Genomic DNA, 27695 nt, shown 5'->3' with positions numbered 1-27695 from the left:
TTGCATTCTTATGTGAATCCCGTAGACCAGACATAATATACATATTAATACGTTGGTTTATGTATACATAACTTAAAATCCACCCCAATGCTATGATAAGGGGATTTTGCAGGAAAATCCGCCCCAGATTTATCCAGTCAGATTGTTTTTCCGCCTGATTGACTCGCAAGTGCGTGAAAATATGAATGGTTGAGTGTCTAATCTACCGTGCATTATGCCTATTCCGTATTCCATTAGATTAGTTTCGCTCACTTCTTCTCGATGGGGAACCACCAAACAAGGGTGAGATATTTACACAGAAATTGTTCACGTTCATTGACGGAGTTACGCGATATAGCACAAGGATGTTCATTAATTTTTCAATACAATCGCCCATATGAACCGAATTGTGTGTATCAATTCATCTGCTTTCGGGGGATTTTTGGTAGAGTAAAGCTCAAAATACTCTGAGTTTATATAGTTTGCTCTTTGCTACATATAAATTCCTTGCAGCAAAACGTGCTTGCAGAAAAAGACAGAGGAAACTTTTCGAAAAACTTTTCGGATCTATTTCTTTCTCTTGTTTTTAAAAGCTAACAAATTGTGAGCTTAACATTTTTTCCGCTTTTTTGCTACAATTTTAACAACACGAAATTCGATTGAAAGGTAAATCTAGGGTGAAAGTTGTATCAAAGAACTATAATAGGGGAAAAAAACTGAGACTACCGCGCGAAGGAGTATGCGGTCTCTGTGGTATTATGTATGTAGATTCCGCGAATCTCAAGAAAAGTCTTTGCGATAGAGAGAAGAATCTCATGTATATATGATCGTCATAGAAACCACATCCTTTTATGCTCTTTTGGATCACTATTTTCTACCGCAGTTACGGATGATTTCTCACTGCAATCTTGAATAAACAGATAGTGATAGCATCGAATAGCATGACTAGAAGTTCATTTCCTTACTTGTAAAACTCTGTTAGTTAGTCCCTTTATAGTCCCTTTATGTTGTAATTATGACTAGGGCATAAATAAAGTCATCTTATCTTATCGAGAGCATAATAGAAAATGGTAAGCTTTCAGCTTTTAAGCTCCTTCAGAGCCAACAGAGAGGTAAGCTTTGGAGACCAGAGGAAAAATTAATCGTTCATGATTAAAGAATGATTCATTAAAACGTAATTTAATTCTTTTCTCTTAAAAATATTAAAGAACTCTATAATTTTAGAGAAGGTATATGGTACTCAAACTTTTCTTTTTTTTTAAATCTGATTTAGATTTTTTTAAAGCTCGTATATTTCATTAAAAATGAAGAATCTCAGCCAAATTGACTCTTTCGATGTTACTTTGAAATTCTTTCCTTTGACATCCCCACCTCATTTCAATCCAAGTCTTTTAGGAGTTACTTCTAATATAAGCTGTTGAATAAAATATGATATTCAAAGGTTTTTTTTTCCTTCCTAAAGGTCTCTTTTAAGGAATATATTGCATTTTATTCATTTTATTTTCAACCCTTTTCTGCTCTTGTTGACAATATAATCATCAATCGTAGGTAAAGATTCAATTTTTTTTACATTCCTTTGAACGTGCGGTGTACTCTCATTTCAATCCGCGATCTTCCCTTTTAAAAGAGCAACAAAAAATAATACATTTACACCATCATATCTCAGCATAAGCACAAAGGAAGACACCCCGAAAAAAGAGTGCGAATGATGAAAGACTCGGAGATGTTGGGAGAATTGGCTTCTGTTTTATTGATTTTATCAAGTCAATTGCACACGCAACGCATCCATAAAGAAAATTTTCAAGTAAATTGAATGCTATTTGCACATATTCACTCTTTTCCCATTTTTCTCATGACAAGATGCGAAAAGTCCTATTACATGCTCTCTGCGTGTTGTCGTCTCTTTATACGTATGTATACGCTAAGCTAAAAGCAGTTAATGTGGCGCTGATGGGATTTCTTTTAAAGGGGAAATTTTCCATTTCATTCTTCGTTTTTTTTTCAATTTTCTTCAACCCCTTTTGTATTTGGTAAAGTTGAGAGAATAAAATGTACTACTCTTTGTCTTTTTATGTGGCTCGCTCTCTGGGGTTGAGAGTGCCAAAAAAAAAACTGAGAGGGTAGAAACGAACATTGTCACCAAAGTTTTCAGCATATTATGCTGTACATGTGTGCTGATATTATAACCAGAAGGAAAATTGTGTGAACGCAGTGATTTCCGAAGGAGAGAAAAAAAGGAAGGTGGGCCCATAAGTGTGGGTGGGTTGATGAAGAGTTCCTGCTCCAGTTTTTTTCTCTTTCAGCTTCATGTGCGGGGGTGGCAAAGTGGTGGTGTGCATGTTGTGTGCGATGAACGAAGAAAAAAGTGTTCACGGCATTTTATGATGGTTTCACGGATATAAAATTTTACGATTGAAGACTCTGTGTGAATGTTTAAACGAGGTACGGGGCAAAAAAAGAAGTATATCGAAAACATAACAGGAGAGTACCTACTACCACGTTAGAGTGTAAGGACCAACAAGGAGGAAAAACGACTTTGACGTCGTTTTTTCCCTGGTGTCGGTACAAAATTGAGAACCTCTTTTAAAAGTTAACTTCCTCCCATATCGCACTTTTGCCATCAATAATATCACGGTGATACTATCTAATCGGATACATTCCCAATTCCCAGAGCGATATTACCGAAAAACACGCCCTCGCATAACTTTGTTTCCACCATCCATCCACCCCCACATCCTACCCGTCAGGATTCCACTTGCCCCCTGCCCCCTCGCATTGGAATATGAGGTTTAGGCGGGCGGAGAAGGGGGGTTCACACACATAACGAAAAGTTTTCAATTTAATGTTTCATACAGACTTTCAATACTTAATGGGAGCCACAGAAGCGCCAAAGTGTGGCAAAGGATAATGTGTTATGATGTTAGTTCACCGAGTACTCTTCCCTTTTATATATTTTCTCACTTTATATCATTGGATCTTGGTGGAGATTATGCAAAAAATATGCTCAAAGTGTGTTTATGTCTTACTTTACATAGTTTGAGTACGAATATATTATACATATACACATATCATGTTACCCCAACAAAATACACATAACACACAACTTTGAGGATTCATATTACGTGCTGCCGTGCACAAGGAAATCTACCCTACTTTTGTGCTTTAAAATTCATTGAATCTTTCCCAGATCTTTATCGTTTTATAGCAATATGTTGGGAAAATAACTTCATTATTGAAGAAAATTAGGGGAGTTCATTTTCAATTTGGATGGGAAATAATAGTTATTGCTCTTTAATAAATTGTAAGTTTGTTGTTACACGCTTTATTGATTTTCCAAATTGTTTTCTTTTTAGGGTTTATATTCTGTTTTCCCTCAAGATTTTCTATTGAATTAAAAATGAGCTTTCACGAAAAATCTCTTTTAGCTGTGATTCTTTCTTCAAAGAAGCACAGCTTCTGTGTACACTCTAAAATGCAAAGTCGTCAGATCGGGCTCAAACTTGGGATGAGCACGAATTAGGGTCCCTACATTCCAAAAAACGGTGGCGCCAAAAATCTTTCCGTCCGGCCGTCCGGCCGTCCGGCCGTCCGGAACCTTTCGCTAAATTACAAGAGAACGGTAATAGATAGAGACTTGCGGTCAACGGCAAAGTTCATATATCGGGTGGAAGACATCCGATTATGAAGTCAAATCCAACCCCCCACCCCGGCGTCCGCCATTTTGAATAACTGTCAAATTTTGTTTTCCCTATATCTCAGCTTCTGTAATAGCTAAAAATCTGAAATTTTGATATGTTGTAGGGGCCATCAAGAGCTTTCCAACAATACCTCATTTTCGAAAATCGGTCAAGCCGTTTAGCCAATATGGCCGCCACAATTTTTCATCGAAAATCGACCATAACTCGAAAACGGCTTGACCGATTTTGATCAACTCGGGCTCAAATGAAAGATATTAATGAGCCCTACAACTGCTCGGAACATTGCAAGTTCATAAAATGACCGCAAGTGGCGCTAAAATCGAAAACAAAATTTTCGATGAGTTTTCGATGAATATCTCGAGTACCGCTTTATAGAATTGCTTCAAATTTTGATATGTTATAGTTGGCTATAATATCTTTCATCATGCCAAAAATGAAGAAAATCTATGTAGCCGTTCCGGAGATATCGCGTTTTAAAATTAACATGTCATATCCTGATTGATTTGAATAAGTCCAACGTCCCGCGAAGCGGGGCGTTTTATATATACACATATAAAAGTAAAAGTAAAGTAAAATATATATATATATATATAAATGCATAGATATACATATACATATAAAAATGCAAAGATAAATATATATAAACTGCAAAGATAAATATTAAATTAAATATAGCATGGATGGAACAGTATAAAGCGAAAGAACGGTAAGTAAAACTTACGGGCTGTGATGCTTTCTTTTTCAATGAAATGTGAAGATGGCTGAAAATTGAGGATGGGCAAATTTTGAGGAAAGCTTTCTCGCGTACCGAATCACAGCCAACGCCCACGATTAAGGCATTTCACAAATTATCTGCGCGTTGGCTGTGATTCGGTACGCGAGAAAGCTTTCCTCAAAATTTGCCCATCCTCAATTTTCAGCCATCTTCACATTTCATTGAAAAAGAAAGAATCACAGCCCGTAAGTTTTACTTACCGTTCTTTCGCTTTATACTGTTCCATCCATGCTATATTTAATTTAATATTTATCTTTGCAGTTTATATATATTTATCTTTGCATTTTTATATGTATATGTATATCTATGCATTTTTTTCGTTTTGGGGTGGTGATAGTGATTAAGATTCATTTGGAAATTAACTGAAGTAATTTTCATAAAATAAAGTCAATCATAACGCGTCCAGTTATAAGAGTTGGTATACCACAACGCTGGTGGATCAGTTTATGTGTTGTAATTTAATTTGTGAGTATTAGTAGGCAAAGTTGATTTTTTTCTGAAATTCATCAATTTGAAAGATAAAAATGCTCATATCTTAGGTTCTATTAGACCTACAGAAATTTCGTGACTAGTTTTGGAAAGGTCTTGAAATAAGCTATCATTTGATATATATCTCAATTATTTTGAAGGTCACCTCTAGAACACAAAATGGCGGATTTTTGTTTTACCAAAACAGTTTTTGGCATTTTTTGACCTCAAGGAATGGTTCTAGAGGTTTCTGGTGTTCTAGAAAGTTGTAGAGTTTTGCAAAACCTTTAATTTGATACCAAGTTGAACAAAATCGGACAAGTCGTTCAAGAGATATGGTTCTTAGAACTTTTCAAATTCAAGAATTTCTTAAATGGTCATATCTTCTAAACGGCGACATAGATTTTCTTCATTTTCGGACTGGTGATAGATATTGAGTCGGGCTACAACATATCAAAAATTCAAGGAAATCTAAGATGGGGATTCGGAGATATTGCCTCTTAAAGTTAAGCAATTTTTGTTTTTGATTTTAGCACCTCTTGCGGCAATTTTTGGAACTCTGAATATTCTAGATAGTTGTAGGGCTTCTTGAAACCTTTCATTTGATACCAAGATGGTTAAAATCGGTCAAGCCGTTCTCGAGTTATATTGAAAAAACACTTTTTGCTTTAGGCCGCCATATTTGCTAAACCGCTTGACCGATTTTCAAGTATGAATTATTGATGAAAACGTCTCATTGAGCTCTACAACATACTAAAATTTCAGACCTCTAGCTATAAGTGAAGTGGTTGACAGTATTTCAAAATGGCGGACGGCGGCCATCTTGGATTTTGAAAATGCGAAAAAATGAAAATTTACACCCACATTTCTATAGAAAACTTCAAACCGGAAGTCTCTATCTATTACCGTTCGCGAGCTATAAAGCAAAATGGGGACCAACGGCAGGCCGGCCGGCCGGATCAAAAATTTTCCACCACCATTTTCGTAATGTGGGATGTCTAAAACGTGCTCATACCAAGTTTGAGCCCGATCTGAGGTGGTCGGTTTTTCCGACGATTACAATACTTGGTATGCCACGATTGTGGTATACCAACTAATTAGTGGAAAAGGATGATTATTCTTCATATAGAATTTGAGAGCTTTTGGGGAAATATTTTGTAGATTTCCTTTCTTCTCTTTATAACTCTTCTCCGACTATGCGATAATTAAACTTTAATATTTTTACAAGATATTAACTTTGCAAAAACTCCTACATGTCCTTTTGGTGTGTGCACATAATGTACTCAAATGCGGGGATAGGAAATTAATATTTAATTAGAAACGTACACATAAAGCTTCATTTGCTTTCCATAATGTTGTTATATTTAGGTAATTGATCAATTATGCAGGAAAGTCTCTCTGAGATATACGAAAAGCAAATAAAAGTTGGATGTGTGGAAAAGTGCGAACCCTTCTTGTGGCGTTGAGGAGGAGCATATTATGCTTATATGTATGTACACGTGTAGTGTAGTGCGACTTCACATTCACGTTCACCTGACGATGCGCGCGGCAGGAAATCCTATTATCCCAGGAGGGAGAATTAGAAAATAAAGAAATTTTCCAACAAACAAGTTGTAGCGACTCACATCACGCAATGCACGAAGGAATCCATCGTAATGGGAAACCCATCCACACCATCTTCCCTTCTGGATACCCTCTGACCCCTCGCATTCCTCTTGCGCGCCAAAAGTAAAACTTTTGTTGCCACACACACATCGTGTACCTGTTGTAAGTACACGGAGGACCCACCTGTGCGGCTCCGCTGGCGCCTATGGATGTTTTTAGTGTTGCTATTTCTCTTATATATGTACGTACATATGCTGTGGGTAATGAGGGTTAAATCCCGAGGGTAGGGGACCCCCACAGGAACGCTATCTTGATTATACTTTGAATCGTTTTGCATGCGTGCCATGGTCCGTGCTATACCACGATGCCGTTCAACAGATCCTAATCGGCCTTTCATCAGAGCAATATGTTTACTTAAATAATTCCGCACTTTACGACGCCATAAGTGTGTCTCAATTCATCGCCGAGCCATCCTGATAGTCGATGTTGAGCTCTATTTACGCAATATCCTCACCCTCTTCGACTTGTTGGAGGAACTGCCAAGCAAAACCATGATAAATTTCATAAAACACAAATTCGTAGATATATATTTTTTCTGTTTCTCTCTCTCTCTAGGTCTCCCACATACATTTTTAGCCTCATATTAACAAAAATTTCGTATTCAACGAAGGGCTCGCCTCTGCTATACAACAATTTTTATAGTGATTCCATCTTTTTGGCCATATACGAACAAGTATGCGCATCGTGGACTCTGCACAGAAAACTCCTTATAATCTCTTGGGTGGATCTAATGGGAAATTTTTCAGGGGGCGGATAGGGCGCGTGGAATTGCTAAGTATGACGAGAATGAAAGAAAGAATTATAAATTCTTGAGCATATTTGCATAAATGGATGATTCATGCTTAAGGAAGACACTGCGGAATTTCTCCTTTTGCCCCTCACTCAACTTCCCGTAGAAATCACGAGCTGCCTCATGGAAAACATACTGCTCGCGACGACCAAGTGTGCCAAAGGTCTCGAGGATTTCGGGGAAAATCTTTATCAGATTCAAGTTTAATGAAGCTGACACGAAGATAACGTTCAGGCAGGAAACCGCTTTTGCTGGTGGCAACGTCACAAAATTCGGCAGCGAACAAATTAGCCAGTCCTGAAGTAGGGCCAAGTACGCAGAATCAATTGCAGATCGAAACACCTGCAAGTTTAATTGGCAAAATTTTAAGAGGGAACATGGTGTGGAGTTGGGTGTGTGGGTCGAACATGTAACCTTTGAAGTAAATCAATTCAATCGTACGTGAACAAATTTTCACTCACTCACCTGAAAGACAATTTTCGCCACAACTTCCCCATGGGGTTGGGTGAGAGACAGCAACTCTTTGATAACCTTCGTGAGAATCTCATTCGGTGGTAGGAGATCCCGGGTTATTTGACATAAAACATCACCAATGATGTTAGCTGCTTCAGGTGTAGATGAGGTGGGATGGTACCTTTTTCTAAATCGCGTGTGGTCATGTTCTTTTTGTTCTACATACATATTTATGTGTACCCACATAATCCTTGTTAACATGGACACTGAACGAGCAATGTTACACATAATAGATTATTTTTATACATAAATAAATACCTATTTAAAAGACATCCACAAAAAACATTTTTTTTTCATGAAAATTCAAACCTTTGAAGCTTTTGAAATAAAGAAAAAAACACGTAATATACAATAAAAAATCAATTTTAACTTTAAATTCATATTTCCGGGGCCTGCAAATAATTTATTGTGAATTTGTGTCAAAGGCTTTTTGAAATATAACTCCACATCAAATCACTTTATTGCGTTACATTTTGATTTATGTCCCACAGAGAGCTCAAATTTTGCGCATAGTAATATTGAAAATTCCATAAGCTTTTGAAGTGTAGGTAATTTAAAATATTATTAGGGAATTCTGCATAATTTTCCGCAATTATTTTTTTTTGTTTTTCCTTCACTTCAAATGCACAGGACTTCCATGGATGGAAAATATATTAGTAAATGAGGAAAGTTTTTAAAATAAATACATACAGAGATATTAATGAAAATTCTATAAATCCCTTTGTATGTTCCATTAATGACTCAATTTAATGATTTACAGATGAACATAGACTAGGTTGAAATGTAAAGAAAAAAAAATTAGAAAGCTCGTATAGCTGTTTATTAAGCACGCTGTAGATGCAAAAGGAAAAGCCTGAATTGAAAATTCTGGGGTTGTGAGACGTGAAAATTGCAGTGGGAAATAATTAAATGTGTTTGAGTGCTTTGGCAAAAGGAGATTCTTGCGGGAAATATACTGCACACGTTAATTAATACGTGCATTTCAAAATGGCGAAGAAATGCGAGGGTGGTTGTAAAAGAAAAACCCCCACTTTTTCTCCTTGAAATAAATTAATTCACGTTGGTTTTTCTTTTAATTTCTCAAAATTAAATTAAAATCCTTGTATTTTCTCAATTAATTTATCCAAAGATCTTCTTCTTGCAATTTTTTTCGGGAGGTAAAAGAAAATGAATTTTGGTTAAAGAGTATTTTTTGTTTGCTTTGGGAGGAATTTTAAAGTTTAAAAGGATGTTTACTTTTGCACCACCTTGTGCACACACAATGTAGGTGAATTTGCAGGGTATAGATAGAGGTATATAAAAGATGAAACTTACCGATGTACATACAGGAAATTAGTAGTTTCAGGGCTGGTATTGAGAACTCCTCATTGTCACATTTAATCAAATCAAGTGAGAGCTTCTCCATTTTCTCACGGTACACCTTCTCGACGGAATTCGTGATTACTAGGCGTTGCATACCCTATTTTGCGTGAAAGTGTGCAATTAAATTGTAATTATCAGTGCAACTTTTGCTAGAACGTAAATATAGGAGAATACGATGAAACTTACATGAATAATACACAAATACTGTAGGATGTTTGTCGTACGCTTCAGGATATTATTGACGGATATGATGATATTGGACAAGAGAGTGCAATCAGGCACGAACTTGGATGTCTTCTCAATTAGATAGAATGTCAGCGTCCAGACGAGTTTGGTGTGCGTGTCACTGTATGAATAGGCACTCTCATCAGTGACCCCATTCTTATTTATGTAGCTAATTGCAATGTTCCGAAGGAGAATTATTTCTTCACTGAGAGCCCCAATGCTTGTATTTGTATTTATTGCACTTTCCAGGAGGCACAACAGCCCATTGAGTGTTGCATTCCGTACAAATACGTGCGTGCTCCTGAGATATGTTGGAATTATTGAGCACAATTGGGTCAAATCACTCAGCGTCGGCACAAGAATTGCATGCGATTTGCAGAGGAGGTAAATTATATACTGATGCGCCACTGTATTCTCAAGTGGTACCCTCTCTTGTAGTTGCTGCATTGTATCCCTAATCCATTTGCACTGATCCCTATTCTCACAGATATCGCTCAATTTTGCAATATTTACCATCGTCTGTGTGCAATGTTGATCCATCAGTTGGGCAAAAACGTCGTAAATTAATTGGACTGTACTCCGGAAATCAATACCACACTGCTCAACAAAGTAGTTCACACTCTTGAGCGTTGTATCCATCTCCACGACATTCTCCTCCACAATTTGCCAAATGAAATTCATGCTAAATTGATTGGGTGCAAATGAGTGGGTGCCAATGGTTCTATCACATGATAAATCCCTCTCTAAATTGCTCTGATAGAACACATTTGGTCCTGGTATGAGACTGAGAATCTTATGCAGTTTCTTCACACCAATATTATCCACCTTAACACGCGCTAACCGAGGTGAGTGGTGAAATTCACCCTGACGAAATCCAATGCGAGGGAACATTTTGCATGTGACCAGCAATTCGGAAATTGCTCCAAGGCACATCGTTTTAATGAAATACTCCTCCTGAGCATCTGTACACGATGGAATGAGGGAGGGAGGGGGACGGAGAAAAAGAAAAAAAAGACAGATAAAAATACAATAAAATTACATCATTTCCGCTTTTTTTATATACTAGGTACATTCAACCATTTATATTTCACATTTTCATGGTATAAAAAAGATGAATAAAAATTTCCTCAAAGTTCACTTCCCCATTATAATCGGATTATATTTTCTCTTATCAAATCTCCTGGATATTGCGCCAGGGTGAACATAAAAAATATTGACAGATTCCCACAAGCACTGAATATGATTTCCACACGGAAAGAAAAAAGTTGAGGCGGCGCAAAAATTCAGTACTTGTTACAATAGCAAGTTATAATGTTATTGTACCCGCCACTGTCCATTTGCACTAGCCGGAGACTCCAGCTGTGCCAACTAGAAATTCCTGTAGAATCAAATGAGATTTTCTGCTCTTCTCACACATTTGTCACTGTGGCTTTTCGTCGACTGCGCAACCTTGTCTCGTATTTGCTTTATAAATCTTGTGCAGATGCGTAACATGCTACTTCAGTCGACGGCTTTGCCGACTTGTGAAAAGACGAGATATATAATTTTAAAGATATAGATGTCTCTTTTTCTCCAATTATGGCATACAAAAATCAAAACGAATGAGACAAAATGTGTGTGCATATACGCCATTTCCTTCTGACTCATTGGCGACATAGCCAGTTTGTAGTTGAGTTAGAAGCAAACTCCAGCTCTGCCAACAATGTAACAATTCTGACGCCAAACTGTTGGCATAGCAAGAGTTTCCAGCTAGTATTAGTAGTTATTTTTCTCCGTGCATTGAGACTTTTATGCCACGCCAAATGAGAGTCAATAATTGTTTTGTACAAAATTGAATTGGGGCTGGGGGGAAAATGAAAGAGTGCGACGTTTTTTTTTTGTGCATGCCTGGCATTTTCATCTACCTACAAACAATATTTTATATTGCTTTTCTCTTTGCTATTTCCACTCTCTCTCTCTGATGGTTAGATGAAAAATTCCATATAAACCGCCTTTTCTATTAAAGCAATATCTCTCGTCATTTCTCCCACATTCCCTTCTATATTATTATGAACAAATTTCCCTTTGTCCGAACAACGTTACATACATACATAGGTATATGTAGTGGATGGACACCTTTCTCAATATTACTTTCATTTGCTTCCTGACAATTGAGATAACTCTCATCATCTTACTTTCTGGGAAAACTTCTAAGGAATTCTATTCAACATTTCTCTTCATATAATATTATGTTCATTATTAAAAGTACTACGTACCTTTTAACTACCAACATACATAACAATTCTAAAAATACCGAGAAACTCTAAAAAACAACATTTCGATTCAACTTTACATAATATTAGCATCTATCAAATCCAATACACAATAATGTACCAAACTTCCATGTTTTGAATTAAAGAAAAAACGCGCAGATTTTCCAGAGAATGGTGAAGAAAAGATGTAGAGAAGGAAAATCCCACTCTCTCTCTCATCTATTTGTATGGTGTATACGAATATATTTACACATTAAATTTTTTCTTTGGAATTTCAAAAGAAAACAACCCTTGGTAATCGAATTCATAGCATGCATAGAAGCATGATGTATCCGATATATAGCCCCCTGACAAGATGTTTGGAAATACCAAAAATGTTTGATTTAGATTCAGAGCACTGAAAATGTACCATATGCGGAATTGCTATGTATATGCCCTCCATAGATTATTATATAGTGGTAGAAGAAGAAGAAGTATAAGGAAAAAGTATCCTCTATAGTTTTTTTTCTCGATAGGACAAACATTTCGTGTAATGTGGAATTCATGTTCAATGACACTGAAGCCTTTTTGCCTTCTTTTCTCATCCATCAATGCCAAAACATTACATATAGGGAGGTAACAGAGATTTCAGGAAACCACATGAGAATTTAAGGATGTAATTACTCTATATCGCACATTGAAACTCATAAATTTCCTTAATTGTGGATAATTACATTTAGTAATCCAATTAAATTTGCATCATCATATGACGTTGCGAATGGAGAAATCGCGTATAAACTATTTGATACAATCCCATAATGATTTAAGAGGTACCATACTCAACAAACTTTTCAAAAACTGTGAGCTTATGGTGGAGAATTAAATTACAGGGAGCTAGAAAATTTAATTTTCCATAAATTTGTTATATTTTGTAGGGAAAAAAATAGATAAAAGCCTTGGTAAAAGAACAATGAGAAGATTTACGAACAATTTGTTCAATCGCAGTGAAAGAGAATATGACAAGAAACAATAAGACTTCTAAAAATGTTTTAGGTACCTGATGAAGGAGACAATACTCTCCGAAATGTCGTACAAATTAAAATATAGAAAGCTCACAAAACTTTTTAGTGTCAGATACCGAGTTTGAATCTCAATTAAAATTAACAGATACTCTGGCCAGGAAATTACTCAAATCACTGAAAATCGTGGCTCAGCCAGCCACTTCACCACATTGTATACGTATAGAAAATGAGCTGTCAAAATTTCCGCGTTTTGTATCCCTCCTGCCCATTGGGTCATAGGTTGACCCAAAAAGTTTGGAAAAGCGTTTTGGAAAATTGGTTCGACTTTCAAGGTTCCCATAGAGCAATTTTTTCTTGTTATTTATTCTATTTTTAAGATTCAAGTCGATTTAGATTTTAGGAAAATTATAAAATAGAAAAAAATGCTGATTTTCAAAGTGCTAAAAATCGAACAATTTTTCCCAAGTTTGATGCAAAAAATCGACTATAAAAGAATTAATTGGACGAATCAAAAAAATATGTTTTGAAAGGTTGATCCTTCAGCTTTATATTGGCGAAGAAAGCATCCAAAACATCCAAAAATATTAACTAGAAGTATCTCTAAAAAATCATTTTCGTTTTGGGTCAGGGTATGACCCAAAAAACGTTAAATGGATAAATTTTAAATATTATACTTTGTTCAATGAATCGTCCGATTTAAATTAAATTAATAAAAGGAACCAGTAAAATCTCCGTCATTTCATTCATTTCCGGCAACTATCTCACGACAGTGTACTTCTAATCAAAGGAAAAGCGCAAAGGAAATATAATTTTAATATTCTCTCTTGACGACATTTTGCACATTCCCTTTTGCAATATGGTTTTCTTGAAGGAATAAAATTACAAAATGCATTTGAAATGTACACACAGTATGTATTTTATGCGAGAAATGAAGTTTATAAAATAAAAATGAAAAAAAAAAGTGTGCAACTTTGTGGTGTTTCAAGCTAATTTTTTCGCCATTAAGTAAAGCCAAATTGCATGAGAAGAGAATTATGGGTCTCCCAAGTTACAAAATGGTGTGTTTGTGAAAATAATTTAAATAAATATCACTTGAAGAAAGTTGTTGTATGAATAGGGGCATAAGTTTCCTAAAGTATTGTACATAAAATTTGAGAGTTTTCAAGACGAAAAACTTCATCATTTGCATTATAATGCATGTAATTATAGAAACAATGCCGACTTTATATTCCTTGGAGGCAAAAAAAAAAATTATAAGAAGCCAAGAGAAATTTATATATACATATAAAGCATATAAATGTAAATGCAAAAGTAAAATATAACGGTAAAATATATATAGCAGTATAGTATAGATTACTAAGAAAAGGGAATGTACATGGTAAGTTTCACTTACGGGCTGTGATTCTTCCTTCAGAGGCCAAGTAAAGTATATGTAAATGCAAAGTTTAATAGATAGCTGCAGAATATGGATTATTAAGAAAAGGGAATGTACTGGTAAGTTTCACTTACGGGCTGTGATTCTTCCTTCAGAGGTCAGTCCAAGTATGATATTTGATGAAGATTGAGGTGAAATGTGGCAGAAAATTCAAGTGTGTCATAAATTGGGGGTGGCAAACTCTGGGGAAGGCTAACTCGCGCATTGGCTGTGATTCCTGGCGCGAGTCATCCTTCCCCAGAGTTTGCACCCCAATTTATGACACACTTGAATTTTCTGCCACATTTCACCTCAATCTTCATCAAATATCATACTTGGACTGACCTCTGAAGGAAGAATCACAGCCCGTAAGTGAAACTTACCAGTACATTCCCTTTTCTTAATAATCCATATTCTGCAGCTATCTATTAAACTTTGCATTTACATATACTTTACTTGGCCTCTGAAGGAAGAATCACAGCCCGTAAGTGAAACTTACCATGTACATTCCCTTTTCTTAGTAATCTATACTATACTGCTATATATATTTTACCGTTATATTTTACTTTTGCATTTACATTTATATGCTTTATATGTATATATAAAGCGCCCCGCTTCGCGGGGCGCCAAAAGTTTTCAATTCTACTTTATATTTTTATGTATTTATATACTTATATATGTATATATAAGACGCCCCGCTTCGCGGGGCGCACAATACCTATATATTCCACTATTTGTTCATACACTTATATGAATTTAAAATTTCAACATTCATTTACAAAACCTCACATAATAAAGATCTGCTCAAAATCGGATTAGTAGAGCCCATAATATTATATGCTAACTTTAGAACGCTATATCTCCGAAACGGCTCGATAGATTTTCTTGAATGACCTATCGTTGGAAAGGTCTAAACCTCAACTATAACATACTAAAATTTAATCAAAATTTATGATCTAGTTTTTGAAAAATTCTAGTTTAAAATTTTCGAAAATTTTGTTTTTGATTTTAGGGCATCTTGCGGTCATTTCTCGAAGTTGCAATGTTCTAGACATTTGTAGGGTTTTACGAAACCTTTCATTTGCACTTGAGTTGATCAAAATCGGACCAGTAGAACCCGAGATATTTAATACTAACTTTAGAGGGCTATATCTTCAAAACGGCTCGATAGATTTTCTTAAATGACCTATCGTTGGAAAGGTCTTGACCTCAGCTATAACATACTAAAATTTAATCAAAATCTATGATTTAGTTTTCGAGATATTCATCGAAAACTAATCGAAAATTTTGTTTTTGATTCTAGCGCCCCTTGCGGTCACTTTTGAAACTTCAGATGTTCCGAGGGGTTGTAGGGTTTGTTGAGAGCTTTCATTTGAGCATGGGTTGATCAAAATCGGTCAAGCCGTTTTCGAGTTATGGTCGATTTTCGATGAAAAATTGTGGCGGCCATATTGACTAAACGGCTTGACCGATTTTCGAAAATGAGGTATCGTTGGAAAGGTCTTGATGTCCCCTACAACATATCAAAATTTCAGATTTTTAGCTTTTACAGCGGCTGAGATATAGCGAAAACAAAATTTGGGGGTGTTCCAAAATGTTGGACGGGGGGGTGGGGGGGTGGATTTGACTTCATAATCGGATGTCTTCTACCCAACATTTATACTTTGCCGTTGACCGCAAGTCTCTATCTATTACCGTTCTCTCGCAATTAAGCTTTATACCACGGACGGACGGACGGCCGGCCGGAAAAGTTTTTTGGAGCATACGTTTTTTGGAATGTGGGGACCCTAATTCGTGCTCATACCAAGTTTGAGCCCGATCGGACGACATTGCATTTTAGGTGGTACACAGAAGCTGTGCTATTCTTTTCTTCGAAAGAATCACAGCTAAAAGTGAGGAAGGAAATAGAGAGAAAATTAAACCTCTTATAGCTCTGAAACTTGACACACTTCCTGCTGAAATATATATTATATACATTTTATATATTCCTTCCTTAATAGGATTTACTTAAAATTCTAGACGAATCTCTCAGTAATTCATAGTATTTTAAACACGAAATACTAATTACACGTGGAAATGGAGTGTGACGTAATTATTCGAAAATCTACCCTTAAAATCACATCCCTTTCCCCTCCTTAGAATTACACTACATCCCCTCTTGGAGTACTCTTGTACACAGCGAGGTATAGTTTGGAAATTTAGTCCGTGTTGATGATGGCTAAAGGGATAATTTAGCGGAGCGTGAATTTTCATGCAATCTTATCTGAATGCGCGCCTTAAATTACCTCAAAAGACGCAACCTCAGCATTCGGCCCTTCAGTAATTTCCCGTTTAAATGAAAATGAAAATTTTCCCAAGGTGACAATGCTCAGGTTTGAGTATAATAAGAAGAATTTAATCATTCATTACTTTGCCTCATAAATCATTTTATTTTTAGATTTTCTTTTAATAACTGTGGGCACGGTTTTCATATCAAATTTCAATAAGAGAAAATAATTATTATGAATTTATAAAAATAAAAAATAAAATAAAAACACTTACCAATAATCTCCGGATTAACGTCGCTGTTGAGAAGTACGAGGAGTGACATGAAAATCTCTTCAAACTGTTGCCTCGTGGAAAATCCAATTAAATTGAGTCTGATGCGAGGGTGGGAAAGAGAAAAAGAAAATCGAGTTTAGAAAAAAAAGAGAAATACGAGTTCTTGTCAATAAATAAAGAGATAAAAGAAGATTGTACGTAATATGAAGTTACCTTGATATAAATTTCGGCAAAAGTTCAGAATCATTGAGTTGTTCGATCGGAATTGATGGAATTGGACACCGTTTCGGTGGATACTCGACAGTTAGGGGACCCATGTCATGTAGTAAAATAAAAGGGGTTATCGCAATGGGATAGAGGACACTCACTCGAAGAATCGCGGTGGCTATTTCAGACAGCACTCGTAGCGTATTGATAACTTTTCCTTGTTCCCCCATCATGCAACAATTGACAATATCTTTCTCCTCTTCAATAAATCGTGCCACAAAAATGGCATCCATGTACATTTTCCTAACTCCGCTTTGTTCCTCATCCCCTGCAGCTGTGGAAAATATATCCGGATCACGGTGGTGACGGACAAAGTTTGTGGCCGAGAGTATGTCCATCAAACATTCACGAATTAACTCCACAATTGCTCTCAACTCCTCATGGCGTTTGTCGATTGAGTCAAACTCACTCCATATCTGGGGTTGATGTAGGGCGACTTTTATGTAGTACAGACACTTTTCCACCCCACCATGATCCACTTGAGGCGACAGGAGGCCACTCTGCTGTCTCATGCCGGCAAGGGTACCCAAGACGGAACGTGCGGCAAAACTAAGGAGCACACCACTGAATTGGGGACGCAACAGATTCTCCCCAATATACTTCTCAACTTGTCTACCATCGATGTGGACGAGGCAAATACGTTCTGTTTCTGCCACATTCTCAATGAAGCATGTCGCTGCCTCGAGGCACACACGGAACCTTTGATCATGTGCCATCTCATCGCCTCCAAAATCATCATTCAGTTTTCCCAAGTCCGTCTCAAGTCGTCGCTGGGTGAACTTGAGGAGTGGTGGCACTTTGAGGTACATCATGTGCGGGCTGTGTTGCACACAGTCCATCTGAAAGGCACGTCTCATTCCATCAAAGGCCACTCTCAGGCACGCGGTGAGGAAGTGACTGGAAAATTCCGGTGATGTCATCAATGAGGATAATCGCATTTCTGATTTTATATCCATTAGCAATCTCGCCACGAGTCCTGCTTTCTTCCTTTCAGCCCCCATGTGATACAAAACTTGCTGACTATACCATTGCTCATCAACAATTCCTCTCACCATGTCCTCACCTTTCACTTCAATTTCTAATGGAAAATCCAGAAAATCCATTTGAAATTTTAATATTGGACTACATTGAAATATAAATCGTATGAACAAGCGTTTCTATATATCTAATGTATTAATAATTTGCTATTTATGTACATTTATGTTGTTAGTACAATCTTTACGTAAATCAACATAAAAATATTTTGATTTTAAGGAAAACTTTTCCCCTTTTTTAGGAAAATTTCTTAACTTAATTAGTAGAGGAGGACGTGGTAATTTGGCAATGGTTGAATTTTCCATTTTCCTGGACCCTTAGCTAACAGGAATAATTTGGACTCGGGGTAATTTGGACACTGGCGCATAAATTATAAAACATGAAAATTTTTGGACAATAAAAAAAAATATTTTTCCGATTATTTTATTGGCAGATAGGATATTTATCTTAGATTCATTTCCAGTAATTTGACAGATAAAAATATTTAACAGAACCTCAAACTTTAACATTTTCTGAACTATAAACGGGCAAAGTCTAAAAAAAGCCATTTTTCAAATTTTCGTAAATTTCTAGCTTAATTTTTTTTTGTTATATTTTGCTTATAATTATTAAGAAAACATTAAAAAGCACAACCATAATGAATATCTTAAATGTGGTAGGAAAATTGTACCGAAAAAAAACTCAAGTGGCCAAATTGCCCCACTCCAATTTTCCGGATAAAATCATTTCCACAGGAAAATCTGTTTGAGATATCGGGAAATGGATGACACTATTGTGTTTATGAAGGATCAAAGACCCTTAGTGATGTGAAAGCTATTTTTTAAGCGTTAAAAAATACATCGAAAATGACAAACTCCTAAAATGCCAAAAGCATTTGAAAAAGTGAAAAAATGATTTTTATCAAATAAAAGAAAATCTAATGATCGGATTTTCTTCAAATTTGGTACGATTGAATATCTCTATGGGTAGTATAAACTGTGGAGAAATGGATTTTCCAGCATTTACCATACTTGAGATATTCCCATTAACGACTTTGCCAAAGAGGTCAAATTACCCCGTCTTTAAAGTCATGTAAAAATATTTTTTTTCTTTCTAAAAATATTCTTTAAAGTTTGAGAACAAATTTTTATGATTTTTAAGTAGAAGAGAAAATAATGCAAAAAAAAAACTATTTTGTCTGCATAAATTTCAGCATAAACATGATGCCATTTGGAATAGCAATTAAGTAGGGTTTATAAGCTTGATTATTAGAGGGATGCTTTAGAACACATCCATACGCCCATAGATAGTCATAATTATTATTGAATTTGCTAGTTAACGACAATACAGTGACAGCACATAAAATGATGTGACACGCAGCATTACCTGGTATCGCTTGGTGTCCACCAATACCCCTGTGGAGATTGAGGATGGCACTGAAGAGTGTGGGAAAGCGATTGGGTAGATTCTCCCGGTTGCATTCGTCGATGATAGCTGTTATTTCATTAAGTGGCAGATTGTGGTCCATCTCAGTGGTTGGCATACCTCGGAGAGTATTCACTTTATCTGTAGCTATCGCCAGTGCACGCTGTTGCACTGATTTGCTGCTATGTGCCAAAAATTGCATGAGCAACATTCGTAAGCAGAGCACCATGGCGCTGTGGTGGGATTTATCGATTAATTTTAATATTTCATTGTCAATGGCAATGGATTGGAATTCCGTGTGACAAACAGCAACGAGGGCGAGAATCCCATTCGCATGCTTCTCGCTGTTGCACAATTGCCCGAGGAATTTGTGGTGGTCCCTTAGGAATGTCGGGAGATCCAATTGAAGGAGTAGTTGTACGGTATGTGGCTGCCAATCGGTCGGTTGATGGTATTTCTCTGTTATTTTCTGGATCAGGAATCTCCTGAGTTGTCTATCGCACAGACTATTGCTCAATCGACAAATACCTTCCACCACGGCATCTCGATCATAATTGAGATGAATCATCAGGTTCATGAAGGCGCCAAAGAGTTTGGGGTGAATTGTTCGTACCCCGTGAAAAAGTTTAATAAAGTCCCCATGTGCAAATTGACTCAAGAAGATCGGGGTGAGTGTATTACAGTTCCCTATTTGACACAATTTCCCAAGAAGTACCTCCAGGAGGGCAGAGAAAGCGCAATCACTCCGGGGAATCAGAAAATTTACACTGTCTCTAACCACTCTCGACACGACTTGAGAGAAATAATTTAACTCCCAGCCATTTTCGTGCTCCACCTCACCCACATCGTCTTCAGCGTGGAACTTCGTCTTGACTAAATGCAGTTTTATGCAATTTATCAAATAAACTTTGTCCACATTCAAAATACCATAGCACAGGAGGAGGTGAACTCTCGTCAACTTATTGTAATGGATTCCAGGTGAGGTACACGCCTCTAGGAAGATACTGAGAAATTCCTCCAATTTCCTCTCGTCTGCTGGGATATAACCCTCCAGGGCATGCAACATGAGAGTCATACTCATGACTTGCTCTTCGCAATCAATTGTAAATTTTTCATCTCGCAGTAATGTCAAGAGATAAGAATGGGCATCAATCTCATAGGACTTGTCCACATTTCTCTGCGACAGCACAATTAATGCCACAGCTCGCTGGACTTGTGCGTAGTCGAGAAATTTGAGCATCATCGTGAACACCACCTCCTTCTCCGTGCACCATTCATTGCCTGTTGTGGCACTGCAATTGAAGAACAATTCATGACCTAATTCCACAAGAGCACGAATACTGCACTTCCTGATGGTACTGTTGGCCAGCAAATTGTCCGTAATGTTAATTATTTTGGGAATCGTTATGACCTTCTTCTCCCTCGATTGCCGGCACAAGTGGAAGAGAAACTTGTAGATGCTCCCAATGACGACCTCACACTGTCGCACACATCCCGTCTCGATGATCTCCAAATGCCGTAGGATGTACTCAATGAACACATTATTGGCATCGAGGAGGTAATAGTTCACTTTGAAATCCAACAGCTGGCACAGGAGCTCCAGGATGACGGACTGCAGCGCAGAGTTGGCCTTCATAAAGAGCCGCAAGCAATGTATGACCATTGGTTCGAAAATCTTCAAATGATGCCCCACATCCTCGTAGGGGAGGGATTTTTTCTCACAACCACCAAATTCTCGGATCTGCCGAAGAACATTCTCAACATTGGTGATGTGTGTGAAATTCTCAAAGGTGTCAATGAGGTGCTGAAACTCCCCGCGGCGAGAGATGAAATTCTTATCGAAGAAATGTCTCAGCATGTGTTTTGTACACAGGACACACCACTTTGGTTGGTAATGTACACAACTCAGTAGATATGTGAGCATCTCCTCAATGGCCGATGTTGACTGGCTGATTGACACCATGGGCTTTATTTCGAAAATTAACGTAAGCACCCTAAGGCAGCTCCGCAGTAGGGTCATCATCTTGGCACTAACCTCCTCATTGATGGCAATTTTGCGAGACTCAAAGGCCCCCTTTAGCATCCTGTACAGCTTCACGTAGGTGAAATCATTGCCAAAGTAGCCCAAATTATTGAGCTTCATTGTATCTTTGCCACTGAGGAAAATATCACTCTTCTGCCCCTTGGGCAATGTAATCACCTTCGATGCCGTGAATATGTGATGATAGACATTAATCAATTTGAATAAGTGGATTAGTAGGGGCTCAATGAGATTCTCCGTATCCCCGTGAAGGGCTTTTGCCGACAGCAAGGATGTACAGAACTCAAGAGCATCACTGTGTGCCGTGAGATCGTAAACGGTGATTGGATTTTCGTGGACATACTTTAACACAACACCCAAGAAATTGAATTCATTCCACACCCCGTAGTAGGTAGTTGGCTTAAAGACACACGAGAGCTCCTTTGCGGCACTTAGGACACCAATAGTGGCCTCCCTATCATTGCCGGTAATCAACTTATTGCTGAGAACATAGAGAACCCTCACAAGAGTTGGGTCACTTTGGGTATTGCCACTGAATTCCATGGCACCCAATAGGGGTGGGAGATCTTGGAAAACTCTGCGACATAATTCCTCTCTAAGGTCACTCAGTGGTTCATTGAGGGTGGCCCTTTGACTACCACGTTTGATGGTGTACTGAACTAATGATTTGGTCGCTGTACTCCTTATCCGGGCATCCTCATCGCTCACCATGCTAACAATATGTTCAAAGCACATTGTTTCAAATTCAGCTGCAGCATCATGGCCCAGCAATTCATATAATGCAGGAAAATCCAAATTTGCCAACACCTCGCTGTACTTGCACCGAACTGTCCAGTATTTAACATCATTAACGTCCAACAAACTTGCTAAATAACCACCCACCGATATCATTTCAAGGTTTGTGGTATTGTGGATGCCACATAAAAGCCAGTAGGGGAGGATGTTCTCCGTTGCAGTGAGAGCTTGACGAACAACAGCATGATTCTCATCAGATAAACCCTAAACGGAAAAGGAGGGAGCACACCGAGCACAATACAAGTATAATTAGCTAATGAGGAAATAGTGGAAGGATGCATTTTGCTCAAACGCACAGTGGGGCGCTTTAAATTGTAAATAGAAAATTAGGTAACCCATCTAGGGGTATTAAAATATACATATAGCTCCGTATGTAATGGAGATTCTACGTAATTAATTTAATCTTTGATAGAGGCTACCACCAACAGTAATCACAATTCTATTGATCTTAAATGTATTAAGCAAACAATTGCATAGGGTGACACTTAAACTTTTTCATATTTAATGCATCAAATAAACACTCTCTTTATGTACATAAATTAAAAGGAATTCTCTTCAAAAGCGTCTTTTCTTTTCAATTAATCTTCTCTTCAGAGATGCATTTTATATACAACACGCCTTCAAGATATACATAATATGCCCGAGACATTAATGAATAAATTCTTTTGCAAATAAAACACCACGTTCCTTCGGGAGAGAGCTAAAAAATTATAAAAAGTTTTTGCTTTGGACATAAATTGCACAATTATTTAGTTGGTATACCACAATCGTGGCATACCAAGTATTGTAATCGTCGGAAAAACCGACCACCTCAGATCGGGCTCAAACTTGGTATGAGCACGTTTAAGACATCCCACATAATGAATATGGTGGTGGAAAATTTTTGATCCGTCCGGCCTGCCGGCCGGTAGTCCAAACTTTGCCTTATAACTCAAGAACGGTAACAGATAGAGACTTCGGATTTGAAGTTTTCTAGAGAAATGTGGGTGTAAAATTTCATTTTTTCGTATTTTTAAAATCCAAGATGGCCGCCATCCGCCATTTTGAACTACCATCAACCACTTCCCTTATAGCCAGAGATCTGAAATTTTAGTATGTTGTAGAGCTCAGTGAGACGTTTTCATCAACAATTCATACTTGAAAATCGGTCGAGCGGTTTAGCAAATATGGCGGCCTAAAGCAAAAAGTGTTTTTTCGATATAACTCAAGAACGGCTTCACCGATTTTGACCATCTTGGTATCAAATGAAAGGTATTGAGAAGCCCTACAACTGTTTAGAACATTTTAAGTTTCAAAAACATCCGCAAGAGGCGCTAAAAACAAAAACAAAAATTGCCTAACTTTAAGGGGCAATATCTCCGAATCCCCATTAGGCAAATCTTTTTAATTTTGATATGTTGTAGCCTGACTCAATATCTTTCATCAGTCCGAAAATGAAGAAATTCTATGTCGCCGTTTAGAAGATATGGCCATTTGAAAAATTCTTGAATTTGAAAAGTTCTAATAGCCATATCTCTTGAACGCCTTGTTCGGTTTTGCTCAATTTGGTATCAAATTAAAGGTTTTGCAAAACTCTACAACTTTCTGAAACATCAAGAACCTCTAGAACCATTCCTTGAGGAGGAGTTTTAGATGTGACCTTGAAAATTATTGATATATATATGTCAACTTATAGCTTGTTTCAAGACCTTTCCAAAACTAGTCAAGAAATTTCTGTAGGTCTTATAGAACTTCAGATATGAGCATTTTTATCTTTCATATTGATGAATTTTATAAAAAATTAACTTTGCCTACTAATTCTGCTCACAAATTAAATTACAACGCATAGACTGACCCATCCGCGTTGTGGTATACCAACTCTAATAACTGGACGCGTTATGATTGACTTTCCTTTTTATTAAATCACAGAAACTAATATAAAGATAAAATATAGAGAGATGTTCCGCCTTTTATACGACGACATCTGTACTCGAACCCATGGCATTTTGGATGCGAGCCAAGAGCTCAATACATTGAGCCAATTATTGTCTATTTAAGATTATCAGGATGAGTAATTTCTCCGAGAAAAATTCTTTGTAGATTTAATAATCTATAAAATGTTAAATTCAGTTTTTTTAACTATAAAAAACATGTTAATTTTCTTCTTGAATTTTTCACTGAATTAATTTTCAAAATGGCGCCTCTTTGGGAGTGTAAGGGTCATCCCTGGGGTTAAAAGGATGAGATAAAAAAAATTTCCTTGCGTCTACACAGAGAGGTTTAAGCCATTTATATACTCTGTGGAGTGACATTATAAAACGTATATAAAAGAGCTATAAAAATCGGGATTAAAGTGCCCCACCCTGTATAATAAACCAGAGTGAGTTCATATTATCCTGGCTATCCCTTGAGGTTATTTGTTCATTTTTTTTTCTTTCTTGTTCCTTCTTGTGAGTTATATAATAACTGTGAGTTTCTGCTGATGAAGATATGTAATTTTCTCCAACTTAAATCGCGTAATTAAAATTGAAAACAATCAAAATTTAATTAGTTTCTTCTCAAAAACTGACATGGAGAAGGAAGAAAATGTTTTGGAGAATTTCTTTTTGTATTTTTCTTTAAAGCTTCCCATGTTGGGGGCATGTTAAATCGAAAAGAAATTGTGTTGGAAAAAAATTATAGAATTTATGAAGTATTACTGCGAAATTTCTTCTACCTACAGGTGAGGTAATTTGTGGTAAACTTTCAATATTATGGGAAAATTGCATTAGAGAGAGCAGAGTTTTAGGAAGTAGGACATGTAGCTTCGCTCCACTTTGTGCGAATATTTGTGTGTGTGTGTTCATCAGAGGTTAAATAGTGCAATAATTACCTGCATAACAATTCCGATGAGTTTTGGGAATTTGAGCATCTCACCCCCGTCCTCGAGAACTTGCTCGTACCCAATCGACCCACAGCTCAGGCACTTAACAAAGTTACACACAATTTGTATGGTATCACATCGGATAATTGGATCGGGATGCGAATGCAGCTGGAGAATATCGGTAAGGAATTGAGTTCTGTTGGATGTTTTTGGTAACGATTTTCGGGGTGTCGCCAGGATGGGGGTGGTGGAAATTTTCAATTGTCCACCCGCTTTGGTGAGCAATGCACTCAAATCCCTATTGATTTTTGGTGCTAAATCCACTTTCGGTGTTGTCCACGACTCCAACTGGGTAGCGTCGTTCTTGGTCAATGGCGTGAAATAATCCTTGTAGGATGTTTCACTTTTCCCAAAGTGATCATCCTTCATCTCCAAATATCCCTCACTGTTTTCACTACCCTTCTCACAGCCCTTCGTCCCTTCTTCCACCACCACCACCACCGTTGCAACTCCCCCAGCCCCTTCGCCAGCTTGTATTTCCTCGGTGGCTTTTTCCAATTCAATTTTTATTAAATCACCCCTCGACTCAATTTCCAACGGTTGCAGCAGCATTTGCGGCGAGAGAAGTATGCAGTTGGCGATTACGGACAAGGAGAGATTTTTTATCGATACCCTCACTTGTTGATCAGAATGGAATCCACCGCGTTCGCCGTTCAAGATAAATTTCGATGCAATTAGCCGTACGGTGTAGGAGAGCACAGACTGATCGAATATTGTGCCAATTTCAATGTTTGCCCCACCCAGGAATGCATCCTCCTCCCCCTCCACTGTCTCATACTCAACAACCAATTCGTCCTCTTTCTCAGCATCTGCTGGACTATTTTTCACATCACTCTCCCTATCTATGCCATCTATGGGATTCTCTTCCGCCTCACACCCATCCTCATGAAGAATCTCCTGCAGTTCACCCTCCTCGGGGACTCTGGGGATGCTCTTGGGGGTGTTAGTGACCGAGGATTCGTTTGACTTCTGTCCCCGGAAGAAATTTGTCACCGTCTCCGTGGTATTGGGAAGGGGATTTGTGAGAAGTGCATTGAAGAATGAACCAATTGAGTCGGTGGACTTTTGACTTTTCAGTGATTTTGTGTCGGGATTTGCAACACCTGACGCCGTTTCCCCAAAATCAGACCGCAAATCCATACTCTGCAATGATTCAGATTCCACATCAGACATTCCCATGGTTAGAGATGCGCTGTCAAGTGATTCGCACAGCAGTTGAGCTTTCAAGTGAACATTTTCCTCCTCGGGGCTTTGTTCAATAACCAACGACTCCGGAGCTGCAGCATCCGCCTCAATGGTTATTGACGTGACAAGTCCGTGTTTTTTTAGGAGAATCTCCTTCGAGGCAAGAGCGGTATCAGTGAGGATGTCCCTCCATTTAGACGATGGATTGAGTGTCAGCATATTCAGTACTTCGAGCGATGCATTAATAATACTGTGGTTACCCTCTTGCATGTAACCAAGGCAAGTTTCATAGACTTCAAGGAGTTTCGAGAGATCACAGTTCTTCTCTTGCAGCAGCAGAGGAACCAACAAGCGTATAAACCCAAGGACACCTACAGTCGATTCTGTGGATTGTTGCTTCATCAAGATATCTATAAAGAAGAAGCATCAAAGACAAAATTGAGTTTCTCACGCTCCAGTGAACTAAAAGGCATAAAAAAAAGTTTTCCTATATACCTAAACTTTTGGAGAGAGCCAGCATGGCGAGTTCACAAGTCTTCCGAGAATGTTTAATGAAGGTCACGAGGTTCTGTGCGGAGCAGCGTCTCTTCACAGCGCACGTGGATGAAAGGTCGTCGAGGAAAATCTGCAAAACCACAACCAATTCGTTGTCCATCACGTTGCATTGGAGGTATTCGCAGAAAACTTTAATGAATTCCGTGAGAGCCTCCAGGAGGAGAGTCTCGCGCCTCTTGGCAATTGCTGCAATGCAATGCAGGAGATTTTGGGCATACGAGCGTGCCTTTCGTTGCTTAATCTGTGGACAGTAGTGACTGAAGATGTTGAGGCAAATCCGGAGGGATCTCTCATTGCCATTCTTCTTGATTTCATGGTACAGATCAACCTGAACTCTCGGGATGTTCCCAGTCTCACAGTGCCGAATAATCTTACACAGATTCTCCTCTGCATTCATACGGATCATGGGATCCGTGTCCTCGCAGAAGAGCAAGAGGACATTGATTGCAGTGCTGGTGTGCAGGAAATGATTGACATGGAAGTGCGGGGATTGAATACAATCGCTGATCTGTTTGAAGTGATGCAGCTTATCCTTCTGGCTGCAAGGAAGAAAGGAAAATCCTTATTAGGGAAGCAAATCAAGGACAAAGGGACAGTGCTAGAGGACCTGCAAACCGTGTTTTTCAATGTGTCCACGGATTTCTGAAATGTGCTTGCAATTGTAAGTTTTTCCATTTTCCTCACACACCAAACTACACACTAAAACCCACAGGAACACTTTAATACGAAATACTAAACAATTAAGGCGGATTTAATACATTTTTCTCATGATAAAAAGAGGCTCCACGAAACCAAAATATTCGTACTGTCAAACAATACACTGATAGA

General features: G+C 37.7%; 3 protein-coding genes across 4 annotated transcripts in view; all 3 read right to left on the bottom strand.

Moving 5' to 3' along the window:
- Window positions 1–27666, bottom strand: part of LOC129790579 (uncharacterized) — a 102453-nt gene extending 74787 nt beyond the window's left edge. The window contains exons 1-8 of the mRNA XM_055828146.1: window positions 27475–27666; window positions 26808–27406; window positions 25077–26722; window positions 19351–22429; window positions 16897–18028; window positions 16684–16781; window positions 9437–10437; window positions 9203–9347 (exon numbers count right to left, since the gene is read on the bottom strand). Of these exons, the coding sequence (XP_055684121.1) occupies window positions 9203–9347; window positions 9437–10437; window positions 16684–16781; window positions 16897–18028; window positions 19351–22429; window positions 25077–26722; window positions 26808–27406; window positions 27475–27542 (7768 nt within the window). The 5' untranslated portion in view covers window positions 27543–27666. The remainder of the gene's footprint in view (window positions 1–9202; window positions 9348–9436; window positions 10438–16683; window positions 16782–16896; window positions 18029–19350; window positions 22430–25076; window positions 26723–26807; window positions 27407–27474) is intronic.
- LOC129790048 (solute carrier family 35 member B1 homolog) overlaps window positions 1–27695 on the bottom strand; it is a 766332-nt gene that overhangs the window by 335301 nt on the left and 403336 nt on the right. The gene's annotated exons all lie outside the window — the stretch shown is intronic.
- The window catches only part of LOC129790119 (T-cell leukemia homeobox protein 3), a 442143-nt gene that overhangs the window by 335301 nt on the left and 79147 nt on the right, over window positions 1–27695 (bottom strand). The window lies entirely within an intron of this gene.

Source organism: Lutzomyia longipalpis, chromosome 1 (assembly GCF_024334085.1).
Source record: "Lutzomyia longipalpis isolate SR_M1_2022 chromosome 1, ASM2433408v1".
NCBI lineage: Eukaryota > Metazoa > Arthropoda > Insecta > Diptera > Psychodidae > Lutzomyia > Lutzomyia longipalpis.
The sequence above is the reverse complement of the archived record's forward strand: the minus strand, read 5'-3'. Positions and strand labels throughout refer to the sequence as shown.